Source organism: Crocuta crocuta, unplaced genomic scaffold, assembly GCF_008692635.1.
Source record: "Crocuta crocuta isolate KB4526 unplaced genomic scaffold, BGI_CrCroc_1.0 scaffold275, whole genome shotgun sequence".
NCBI lineage: Eukaryota > Metazoa > Chordata > Mammalia > Carnivora > Hyaenidae > Crocuta > Crocuta crocuta.
Window position 1 is genome coordinate 819,350 of NW_027530497.1, and position 13,409 is coordinate 832,758.

The following is a 13,409-nucleotide window of genomic DNA, read 5'->3' on the forward strand; positions in this document are numbered from 1 at the left end:
TATTTTTTATAGGGTGATGGAAGAAAGCTCAACTGCTAAGGTAACTTTTGAGCAGAGACCTCAAAAAGTCTGCAAGGGAACCATGTGACTATCTGCTAAGGTGGATGGGGTGGGGGGTGGGGGCGGCAGGGAGCAAGGAGGAGAAAGGGGCTGTAGCACTTTACTCCGTGAAAACAAAAGCCAGTAAGGGACCTAGGCAAAACAGTGTCCTTCTCTACAGACTAAGGGGATGGAGTACAAAAATAAATGTGGTTAAATAATGTTTGTCTGAACTGGCAACACTGATGGGTAAAGCTATTTGATTCAAGTTGATAAAAACATTTATGGTCTATTATATTATAGCAATAAATTCTGTAAGGCAGCAAGTTACTGCTAATCCAGTTTATTATAAAGCTAAACATAAGTTTTAAATTTTTATTCTCATGGGTCAAAATATTGATTAGCTCCTATTATTTCTGTTTTCAACTGTTAATCCCTGAGGACAGCCAATCAAGTGGAAGCAATGCACCCATGAAGGGTACCAACCTGTAGCAGTTACTAGAATTCCAGGAACCATACCTAGGGTAAGTTTCACAATTCACATTTAAGCCTTAAGGTGAGGCAGAATGAACCAGTGCAGTGATTTTTAAGCTTGCTTTTAGAGCAGGATCTTTCAAATAAATCTAACACAGAACTTCACAAATATAAGACGTACTGTGCCAATACACACTTATCGTGTAGGATCACATTAAAATTCTGTACTACTATAAAGTAAATAAATGAGAATAGCCTGTCTTGATGAAAGATAAAACTTTAAATTAGCTGTTACAATGCTGTACCAACCTTAGCAACCAATTTATTTCCATATTTTGTTTACATGCCCAGTATTGAGAAAATTCTTTTTTTTTTTTAATGTTTATTTACTTTTAAGAGAGAAAGAGAGAGAGACCGTGTGTGAGCGGGGAAGGAGCAAAGAGAGAGAGAGAGACAGAATCTGAAGCAGGCTCTAGGTTCTGAGCTGTCAGCACAGAGCCCAACAGGGGGCTCGAACCCACGAACCCCTAGATCATGACCTGAACCAAAGTCAGACACTTAACTGACCGAGCCACTCAAGCGTCCCAGAGAAAATTCTAATTCAAAAAGAAAAGAAGTTATCACCTTATTACCACAGCTATTTAACAGTTTAACTGAAGCTTATCCATTGCTTAAATAAATCCAGAAGCTTAAAAACAAGTCATTAAAAACCAGTTGTTTCACGGGCGCCTGGGTGGCTCAGTCGGTTAATCATCCAACTTCGGCTCAGGTCATAATCTCACGGTTTGTGGGTTCAAGCACCACGTTGGGCTCTGTGCTGACAGCTAGCTCAGAGCCTGAAGGCTGCTCTGGATTCTGTGTCTCCCTCTCTCTCTGACTCTCCCCTGCTCACGGTCTCTCTCTCTCTCAGAAATAAACAAAACATTAAAAAACCCAACTGGTTGTTTCAAAGTTTCTCATTATGTGTTTAACTGCTCATATTCCTTAAGGGTTGAGTACTCAGATCTAATACAATAGATGGCAATGGTAAAATGACTTTTGTAAAAAGGCATTATTACGTTGTTTATAGTAGCAAAAGACTAGAAATACCTAAGTGTATATCAATAGAGCACTAGTTCTATTAGTTAAACATATTAGAGAATTTCCATGAATGGACATTATGTTCTAATTAAACAGAAAAAGGCAATGCAATAAGGACTACCTGTGCAATTAATTCTCAAAATATAAATGAAAGTAAGAAAGTAAAGGACATTTACAGTATGACATAATATATGTTAAAGAGAGAAAGAAGGGTAAAGAGAGGGAGAGAAGAAAGGAGAAAAGAAAAGGAAAAAAAGAGAAGGGGAAGAAAATAGAGATGAAAAATGGGGGGGATAGAAATATTTATATGTTCACACATTACAGAATACCAATGGGAGAATCCAGAAGAAATTAGGCTGTTGTTTCAAGGATGGAAACTGAACAATTTGCTGCCTTTTGAATTTTTTATTATGTACAAATATAACCTATTTCAAGAATTTTTTTAAAAACAAAAGATAAAAAAGAATTGTGAAAAATATCGGGTTCTGAATACGGTTAAAATGTCCATACTACCCAAAGGAATCTACAGAGTCAATGCCATCCCTATAGAAATACCAACAGCATTTTTCATAGAACTAGAACAACGATACTAAAATTTGTATGCAATCACAGAAGACCCTGAATAGCCAAAGCAAACTTGAGAAAGAAGAAAGCTGGAGGGATCATAATCCCAGATTTCAAGATATACCACAAAGCTATAGTAGGAAAACAACACAAAAAACACATGTTTTTGGTAGAAAAATCGACACATTAATCAGAAGAACAAAAGTGAGAGACCAAAAATAAACCCATGCATAGATCATCAGTTAATCTATGACAAAGGAGAAAGAAAACACAATGGAGAAAAGACAGCCTCTTCAATAAATGGTGTCGGGGAAAACAGATAGCTACATGCCAAAGAATAAAGCCAGACCACTTCTTTACACCATACACAAAAATAAACCCAAAATGATTTAAAGACCTAAATGTGAGACCTGAAGCCATAAAACTCTTAAAAGAAAATTTTAGGCAGTAATCTCTTGGACATCAACTATCGCAATATTTTTCTCAGGCAAGGAAAACAAGCAAAAATAAACAATTAGAACTATATTGAACTAAAAAGCTTTTGCACAATGAAGGAAACCATCAATAAGACAGAAAGGCAACTAATGGAAGAAGAAAATATTTGCAAATATATCCAATAAGGGGTTAATATTCAAAATAAATAAGGAACTCCCATAACTCAACACCAAAAAATCAATCTCATTAACAAATGGGCAGATGACCCAAATAGACAGTTTTCCAAAAAGATATAGAGACGGCCAACAGACACGTGAAAAGATACTCAACATTACTAATAATTAGGGAAACACAAATCAAAAACCACGGAAGCTATCACCTCACGCTAGTCAGAACAGCTAACATCAAAAAGACAAGAAATAAGTGTTGGTGAGAATGTGGAGAAAAGGAAGTTCTCATGCATTCTGGTGGGAATGTAAATTGGTACAACCCCTCTGGAAAACAGTACGGAGGTTCCTCAAACAATTAAAAATAGAGCTACCATAAGATCCAGTAGTTCTACTTTTGGATATTTATACAAAGTAAACAAAAACCCTAACTCAGAAAGATATATACACCCCACGTTCATACAGCACTCTTTACAACAGTGAAAATATGGAAGCAACCTAAGTGTCCATCTGTAGATAAATGGATTAAGGTGGGGCACAAATACACAAATGGAATGTCACTCAGCTGTAAAGAGGAATGGAATCTTCCATTTGTGACAACATGGATGGACCTAAAGGGTATTCTGCTAAATAAAATAAGCCAAAGAAAAACAAATATCACAAGATTTCATTTCTATGCAGAATCTTAAAAAAAGACAAACAACAAAAAAAAAGATAGAAACAGACTCATAAATACAGAGTACTGGTGGTTGACAAATGAGAGAGGAGTGGAGGGAGGGGCAAAATAGGTGAAGGGGATTAAGAGGTACACAGTTCTGGTTATAAAATAAATCATGGAAATGAAAAGCTCAACACAGAGAACTTAGGGAATAATACTGTAATACATTTATTATGGATATTCATGATGTAGATGATTGCTGAATCTTTATGTTGTATACCTGAAATTAATTTAATACTCTATGTCAACTACATTTCAATTAAAAAATTTAAATGTAAGATTATTTTATGAATTTTTTAAAAACCCAGTTTATAAGTGCTTTAAATTGTCTTTGTTTGGAAGAAATATTTTTAAATCCTTTTATTTTTTTATTTGAGAGTGCACAAGCAGGAGAGTGGGACAGTTTCAGTTTCAAAACTGACATTTAATCAGCATCTTCTAAAATAAAAGAAAAATATATGGCAAATGATAACTGAAGACTAAAGTCAATATGTCCTCATTACAGGGAAAAATAGTAACTAGTGAATTACCTACACTTACTTCCAAACCAGAGCAAAATAAGGTCACAAGTTTTCTGACAGCAAAAATACATATTCATCTCTTAAAAAGGCTTCAATATCATAAGTCATACTGTAAGGAATATGTAGCATATTTAGAGTAGCAACAGGAAAATAATACCACGAAAGAAAAATGTGCAAATGGCTGCAAAATAGAGAAGGGTATAATACACACTTGTTGAAAAAATAAAATGTAAACAAAGGCACTTAAGAAATGGGTCTAATTTAATGGGGGAACTTTTCAAAGAGAACTTGAGAGTTCCATCTCTGCTGAGATACAGAAAGCTGGGAAGACTGAATAAGACAGGAAGACAGTATTTTGAACTACAAAGTAACTTTTCCTGAACCTGTCAAAAATAGGTCACAAAGTAACACAGTAACAGGAAATATAAACAAACTCACTTCCAAGAAGAGAGGGAACAATGAACACTAAATTAGCTGTGACACAGCATGGGATGGCAGGCAACTTAGGGGCAATTAAGGAAAATTTGGTTAAAATTTTTAATAAATTGATGAAGTCCAAGAATGGGTTACTGGAGAACACAAAGCCTCAGGAGCCACAGGCACAATGGGAGCTCACATATCCACTTTCAGTCTCAATTAAAAATGGTAGAAAAATCTTGAAATATAGACAAAGAATGTCTTCACTGGCTCATCAAACACAGCTGAGGAAAGAATGAACAAACCTGAAGTCAATAAAAGTTACCAAACTAAAAAACATAATAAAATAAGACCAGGTATTCAGGAACTAAGTGATATAACAAATGGTCTAACCGATGTATAATTGGTATTCCAGCAGGCGATGAGAGAGAAAACAAAGTACTTAAGGAGAGAATGGCTGAAAAGTTTTCAAAAATAATGAAAAGTATCAAACCACAAATCTAAGAAGCTTAGAGAATCCAAAGCCACAGAGACACCAAAAACAAAAAAAACAGAATGTAACACTACAACACACACCTAAACACATTATATTAAAAATGCTGAAAATCAGAGGTAAAATCTTAAAACCAGCTATGGAGAAAAAAAATACACATTAATTACAAAGGACCAAAAATAAGAATTACATCAGACTTCTCAAAAGAAACTATGCAAATCATAAGACAATAGAGCGTCTTTAAAATGCTGAAAGAAAAAATTATTTCAATCCCAAATTCTATACAGGTGAAAAATATCATTTAAAAGTGAAGAAAAATTTCAGATTCAGCTCTGACATATAAAGAGCTCAGAAGTCATCACTCTTGTCCTATGACCAGAAAAAAAGAAAAAATTTTTCTTGGACTCATCAGAAAATCAAGGCAAACTACTAACCAAACTACAGGGCAAATGTGGAGAGAAGAGGTGAACACTGAGAATCACAGAGACATGCTCACCTGGAACACTGGAAGGAACATTTAAGTGGTAATTTTGACTAGTGGTAATTTTGCTGCAGGATGGTTACAGAGTATCATGAGAATGAAACTCCTAGGTGACACCACAATTTCAAGGGTTTTACCTCCAGAAACCCCCAGAAGCTTCTCATGGTGAAAAGGCAAGAAAGATCCCCCTGTGTTTCTGACATAGGGAGGGGGGAAAGTAACCACTCTGAAATACGCACAGACTGTTTTCCATAACAAAGGCCTATTCTGCAATAAAAGAAACCTTACGAGAGCCTTGTTCGACTTTGGGGAAGGGCATTTACCAGACTGCTCCTTTTTAGTCTTCTTTTGTCACCAGCAGTGGGCAAGAAATTAAGAAATTATTTGCAAATGTCATAGTCCAGGGACATAGGTCACTAAAACACAGACTTAATAAGATTATAGAATGCTCCAGTCCCCCACATCTTACTATCACACCAACAGGGCTCCAATGTAACAATGAATTAGAGTTAAAAGAGATGCAAGGAAAGTTTTATCTATCTATCTAAAGAGTTTTATTGGATGCCCAAGATAACAAGGAGATAAAAACAGGAACACTAGAATAACTTTAGCCTATGGCACCTATAGCTACAGCAAACATTAACAAAGCCAAACTCCTAGCCTAATTAACATAAAACCTCATGCTGAGGACCACTTCACCTCTGTTCCTTTTTTTTTTTTTTTAATATTTTTATTTCTTTCTAGGAGAGAGAGAGAAAGACAGCATGAGCAGGGGAGGGTCAGAGAAAGAGGGAGATACAGACTCTGAAATAGGCTCCAGGCTCTGAGCTGGCAGTCAGCACAGAGCCCGACGCGGGGCTCGAACCCACGAACCGCGAGATCATGACCTAAGCAAAAGTCGGACGCTTAACCGACTAAGCCACCCAGGCGCCCCAATTCACCTCTGTTCCTAATACCTCATGTATCATGACCAGTTTTCAACATAAAGTTACAAGGCATTTAAAAGGCAAGAAAGAGCATTCTGAAGAGATAAAGCAAGAATTAGAACCAGGACTGGATGTGACATAAAGATTGACATGTTTTGGCTCTTGTAAAAAAAAAAAAAAAGTAGCTATTATCTAAGAAGAGATGGATACTGTAAGCATGTGCAGGGAATTTTTTCCTATAATTAACTAAAGCAAACTAGTTTTTAAGAGACCTCACTTCATATCTTCAGGATAATGCTAAGCTCAATATCCATTTATTAACATCTTAAAATGACAAGTTATACCTTATGTTTATATTTATCAAAGTACTTCGATAATTAGAAGCACTGAGACATAAATTAGAACAATTCAGTACCTATGTAGAAGGTGGCAACTGATAGAATTGATAGAACAATTTCTCATGACTACCAGAAAGTATTCCTTTCCCCATATGTTAGCAATAATCAGGAAAATAGTTACAGAACATGTTTTCTGAACTTGTTCAAGTCTCGGCTTTAAGGTTACTTTGAGGAGGGCTTGCCTGATCCCAAGGACAGGTTAAACCCCTTGCAGCATAATTACACACAATGCTATACCTCCTTACTTTTGTAAACCGCGCTGTATTTATAATTACTAAAAGACTGTCCACTCCAGAAGGTCAAAGATCTTTATTTATTCACTTGGCCCATGCACAACATCTGGCACAAAATAGATGCTTAATAAATTATTGAGCACCTATCTATGCTGAATTCAACTGCATAGATAGAATATGTGTTCCTTGGAGAAATGGCTGATTCCAAAACTCAGGCTGGAGTATACTAATCACATTGCTATAGACAGTTTGTGTGTCTACATGTTTGTGCCACCTTGCCAAATTTGTATTTTAAACATAATCCCCAATGTGACAGTATTTGGATGTGGTGCCTTGGTCATGAGTGCAGAGCCCTCATGAATGAGTTTAATGACCTTACAAAAGAGACCCCAGAAAACTTGATTCCCCCTTCTGTCATGTGAGGACATAGTGAAAAGATAGCCATCTATACCTAGGAATAGGTCCTCACCAGAAACTGAATCTATGGGTGCACTGATCGTAGACGTCCCAGCCTCCAAACTGTGAGAAATAAATTTCGGTTATGTATAAACTACCTAGTCTACAGTATTTTGTTACAGCAGCCTGAGCAGACTAAAACAGATATATAGTGAAAACTAAGTTACCTTCCCACTTTTGACCCTCAGCTACCTAGCACCTTTCCCTAAAAAATTATAAATTTATTATAAAATTATTCCCTAAATAAATTGTACCTCTGTAAACTGGGGTTTTGTGTATCCTTCAAGATTTAAAACATAAACAAAAGTAGAAATTTACCAAAAGGAACAAATATAACTGACCTTAGGTTAAAATATGCCTATTGTGATCACTGTCAGATGGATATACAGAAGAGGGACAAGTAAGCTATACTTCAAATGTGTAGCTGTTCTCTCACCATCTCTACTTTTGTTCATCAAGCATATATTTGATAGGCACCTTACTCTTGCTAAGGGAGTTCAACACTATACTGACCCAGTGAATGATAAAGAAAAATCTGATCCTTGCTCTCAGGTAGCTTACATTTTTGTTGAGGGAACAAAGTAGAAAAGTATTCTCCTAGGATAACCTTTTCTCTAGTAGCTTCCCTTATTTACTGAATTCTGTCCAAAACTGAACTCTGTGGTTCCTTCTTCTCCACTATTACTACCTCATCAAACCTGATCTTTTCCTTAATTCTCTCAATTTCAGTTCATGATACCACACTGAAGGAAGGGACTGATGGGTTTGACTGGAGGTGAGGTTAAACAGAAAGCCAAGAATCAGTTCTGCACTCTTATTCCACATCAGTAGGTCAATAAATTCTGAACACATACCCTAAATATTTCTAAAATTCACCTTATACTCTCTATCTCTGTATTTCCACTTAGTTAAGACTTGCATTATCTCCCACCTGGACCACTAACTGGCCTCCAAACCTACATCTCTTCCCTCCAATTCTTGCTCCAAACCACTATTCTGAAAGCTCCCCGTCTTTAGTAGGCATGACACACAAGCCTTTGCTAATCTGCCCTCTACCTACTCCTCCAATTTTATATCTGACCCTGACATCACTCCCCCTGCATCCCACTCAGATTTCACAGTATTTCCTCCTCTAACAACTCTTGAGTTTTTTCTGGTTCCTCCAACCTATGTTCGACACTTCTACATCTTGCATATGCAGTTTGCTTGGGACTCCCTCTTTCCTAAATCTGTACCGAATCATCCACATGATTAATGTGTCTTGTGACAAGACTCATATATCCTCCATGACCAGGTCTTCTTCCTCACTTGAACCGTAATCACTCCTTCCACTGTGACATCACAGATCTTGTATATACATATTTCACTGCCCTTATTTACCCTAAAATATAAGAATCTGTTCACATGCCAGTCTGCCCTAGGAACCCTGGTATTCTTTGATGTTGTCATCTAGTGTCTTATTTTTGAAAACCTTGTGTCCAGCCCAATGCACACTGAAATATTTCAAAAAATGTTTGTTGTATGAACTAAGTAAATGAAGCTTTCTCTTTTCCTCCATTTCCCCAACCCACAACCATGAGACGTGACTCAGTCCAAGGATGTAAGTTGGTCATATGATTTAGGAATTCTGCTGCCATGATTGTAACTACTCTACCCAAAGGCTAAATTGGCAAAATCCCTAATAAGGACAGCGTAATTTTCCAGCAGAACCTCAAGTACAAGAGAAGAATCTCCTTCCAGCACAACCGCATGCCCTCTTGATTCCCAACACAACGCAATCACAAGTTTCTAAATAAATTATACACCTCCTTCATCCTTAGCAGGCCCAATCTACTCTCCACTTGGCCACTTTAAGACAGAACAAATTTCACCACTAAAATGCCTCCATGAAAGCATCTGAGATGCCTGAGGGTGACGACTTTACTCTGTAAGGCCCCTTAAACAGCTAAAATGTTCCCTGGAGTAAACACCATTCATCTTAGGACTATTTGACTTGAAACCGTGATCTTATTCCAACCATTATTTATTTACTTATTATTCATTCATACTCAACATTTATTCAGCACACACTCTGTACTGCATACTATACCAGAACTGTGTGAACACCACCCTTAATATATTTTACTTGCCAGACTTGTGACCATGGCCTAAATGACAATCATGATGATGTGACACAGCTGCACCTGGCCCATTTATCTTCTGCTGGGATGAGGACCCACACACCCTCATCTTCCAGCCCCCAGTGGAAGACATACTATAAATTTATCCTAACTCAAGAGTTGCCCCGCTGAGACTTCGGCATTTTGTCAATTCTCTCTCTTCTTCTCTCTCTGCCAACACTATCTTTTGCTTTAATTTCCTTTACTTCTTTTATAAAGCTGACCATTTTTCTTCTTCTCGCTCTTAAAAAATGCCAAACTAAAACTAAAATGCCTATTAACTGTCTTCTTATTCATATATGACTCCCAACACTTTATTTGTATGTCAGCAGCTCCATAGAGAAAAAAAAAAGTAGTTCTCATTCCTGCTTCATTGGCACTTTTTGGAATTACAAACTCAACACTGAATAACTGGGGCAGGTGAGAAAACATTTTCCTTGGTCATAAATCACAAGTTACACAGAGAACTCAGTAGAAGCTGAACCTAAAGCAAACAGAAACACTGACAAATTAGAACAAGATATAATTAGAATTCAAATGTTAGCTTGAAGTACTTTGAAGAAGAACTTGAAGAAAACCGTGGGCAGGGTATCTCTTGCACCAGTTAAATAAATAATCTAATACTAAAAATCCTACTAACTAGTTAAGAACCAATTCACAATATAGCCAGTCTAGCAGGAGATGGGTTGAAAACATGATAGTAAAGGGCCAAATCATTTCTGATCACCCCAGCCTAAGGGTGATCACTCCAACCTCGGAACTCCTCTAATGTCTGTACAGTACCCAATCCAGACTTGTTGAAATGCCAATCTTACTTGCTAGATGATATATTCCTTGGCTGTTTATTTCATCTTTTTGCTTTATTTAACAAATTTTTTTCTTAAGTTAATTTTTGAGAGAGAGAGAGAGACGCAGTGTGAGCAGGGGAGGAGCAGAGACAGAGACACACACACACACACAGAAGCTGAAGCAGGCTCCAGGCTCTGAGCTGTCACCACAGGAGCCAGATGCAGAGCTCGAACTCATGAACTGTGAAATCGTGACCTGAGCCAAAGTCCGACGCTTAACTGACTGAGCCACCTAGCCACCCTCTTTATTTCATCTTTATGATACTCCACTGATTTGAAAACCAATCTCATGCATTAGCCCTAAAATTTTCTAGTGTGAATTGACTTTCCTAGGTAGGTTACCCTACTGGAAGAGTATACTGACATCATGTTCTTAGCAATTATAGTTACCATTTAAAAATATTCTAAGTATTAAACAAGCAACACATGTACAAGACATCAGTTTAAATAGTATGCAACTGTTTTCCCAGAATCTTATCTTATGAATGGCAAAGACCGAAGGAAATAATTTTTCTCTAACATCAAAAATATACTTTCATAATAACAAGCATCTTTGAATACATACATGTGACAAAACATGCATCTTTATAATGCTCTACAGCTTATACACACAAGAGTATGTAATGTTACACCCTCTTACCTCATTTAAGTGCCACAATTTTTATTTTACAGAAAGTTGAGTAAGTTGCCTAAAGAAACTAATATTTATAGAGTATGCACTGTTGTAGAACCTATGACTAACAAATATAACCAACATTAACACAGACATTATGTGTCAGCAACTTCATGACGTAGGACATTGGTTTTTAAAAACGTCCAGCAGGGACACCTGGGTGACTTAGCTGGCTGAGTGTCTAGCTCTTTGTTTCAGCTCAGGTCATGATCTCACGGTTCATGAGTTCAACCCCCAGAATAGGCTCTCTGCTGACAGGTGGGAGCCTGGAGTCTGCTTCAGATTCTGTGTCTCCTTCTCTGCCTCTGCCCCCACTCATACTTTCTCTCAAAAATAAACTTAAAAAATTTTTTCTATAAACTTGCCCACAAAAGCTGAACAGGTGAGATCATTTACTAAGTAAAGGATTTCAGGGTTTGTTTGTTTCCATTACTGATAAATCTGTACTGGATGTTGTAAAACAATGCTTCTCAAACGTTAATGTTCACACTTAAATCCCTGGTGAACTTGTTAGAATTCAAATTATGATTAAACAGGCCTTGGGTAGGCTCCCGATTTCTAAAAACCTCCCAGGTGATGCTTAACCCGGTCTCCATTTGAGTGTCAAAGTTGTAAAATATGTAAGGAATTAACCCAAGGGTGCCTGGGTGGCTCAGTCAGTAAGTGACCAACTCCTGATTTCGGCTCAGGTCATGATCTCATGGTTCATGGGATGGAGCCCAAGTCCAGCTCTGTGAGGACAGTGCAGAGCCTGCTTGGGATTCTCTCTCCCTTTCTCCCTGCCTCTTCCCCACTTAATAAATAAACTAAAAAGAAAACAAACTTGACCCTAACTAGCACTACTAGCCAAAACTTTACAGCCTTTCATCTTCCAGGACTCTGAAGTGAAAATATTATCATTCCTAGTTAATAGACAAGACTAAGGCACAGAGAAATGAACTTTCCCTAAATGCTTGGTCTGTGGAAAACCAGGGTTCAAACTTAAGAAGACCGACTCTGCAGGACACTCTTAACCGCTACGCATTACACCGACATCACTTCAGTTGACAGGCAGACCCAGAATTCGAAGCCAGGTCGAGTTATCCTCGGTACCATTCCCAAGAGTCGGGGGCCTACTACAATTCATGTATGTCTTCAGTCAACACAATGCTGTAGGGCAGGGAAGGAGGAAACAGAGCCTCCCATTCAACGCGGCGGGAGCGGTGGAAGGGCCGGCAGGTGCCTCCTCTTCCGCGCAGCGGTGGCTGGGATCCCGAAGGACCGGGACAGGGCCGCCGACGGCCGGAGGCGAGCATTAGGGGCGGGGCGTCGGTAGGGAAAAGTTGCGGGCTGGATGTACCAACACGGGCAGGGGAAGGGGTTTCCAGAGGCCAGGACCGCCTTGCTACCTCCGCGCCCAGTGCCGGAGCTGAGAAATTCTTTATCCAGCCCCAGGCTACCTTGTGGGGTGCTGAGGTAGCAGCTATCTTTAGCCACAGCCGCCTCCTTAGAGACTCTTGCTCTGGCCCCTCTGTGGAGTGGAAGGCCCCGGAAATGGGGGCCGAGCGGCACCTGGGCAGCTGCAAGGGAGAGTGGCCAGTCGCTTACCAACTCGACTACGCCCCACGCAAATCCCCCGACTTTTCTGCCGCCGCCGTAGCCCTTACCAGTTCTTTGGGCGGCTTCTCCTGGGTTTTCCCAAACAGGCCCATGGCGAATTGAACTCGTCTTGCCCCTTCTGGCTTTCCGTTCCCCGCGCCCAGGCAGGTCACGGACAGCCGCCTGGGCGGGGCGGGCGAGAGGAAAGGAGCCCAGACTCCCAGGGTAAAAAGTGGCCACAAAGAAGGTGGGGCGCATGCGTGCGGCGCATGCGCAGAATTGGTTCAGGCGCAGTTTCGTCGGAGAGATTGTTGCAATTGCGCCCGTTCTGGGAGGGGATTTGTAGCTGGTAGTGACGAGTTCGGCGTGTTTTCGTGGGGTGTGGAAGGGATTCCTTCGGAAGATACGAACTTATTAACTACATGTGGTGATTACAGCTGCTCCTGATACTTCTCTTAAGCCTGTATGTTGTGGCACCGGAAATCTATCTCCACCTAGACGAGGTACATTTACAACCACTTTTCCCAACGGCATCACTCCGGAGTCCCCTAGGCAGGTCAACTTGCGGCAAGACAGAAACGACCCCTTCTTGCTCCCGCTAAACCTATTCCTCCCCTCTGTTGTCGCCAACATCACCTAATCACTCTAACCTGGGCATCATCTTCTCTACCCCCTTTACCGAGTACCAATAATAGTAACTTTTCCATGTGTTTGAACTCCAGCCCTCTCCTTTCCGCCCAAAGTGTCAC

At 39.3% G+C, this 13,409-nt stretch overlaps 1 protein-coding gene across 3 annotated transcripts in view; it reads right to left on the reverse strand.

The window, feature by feature from the left end:
• CHMP3 (charged multivesicular body protein 3) overlaps positions 1 to 12,905 on the reverse strand; it is a 52,586-nt gene extending 39,681 nt beyond the window's left edge. Inside the window, exon 1 of one of the 3 annotated variants that reach the window (XM_077766682.1) lies at positions 12,729 to 12,905. Coding sequence is in view for 1 of the 3 variants with exons in the window: in XM_077766679.1 (XP_077622805.1) it covers positions 12,729 to 12,773 (45 nt within the window). In the remaining 2 variants the exon portion in view is untranslated. The remainder of the gene's footprint in view (positions 1 to 12,728) is intronic. The other 2 variants (XM_077766679.1, XM_077766680.1) reach the window with 2 other exon arrangements.
• Positions 12,906 to 13,409: the final 504 nt, after the last annotated feature.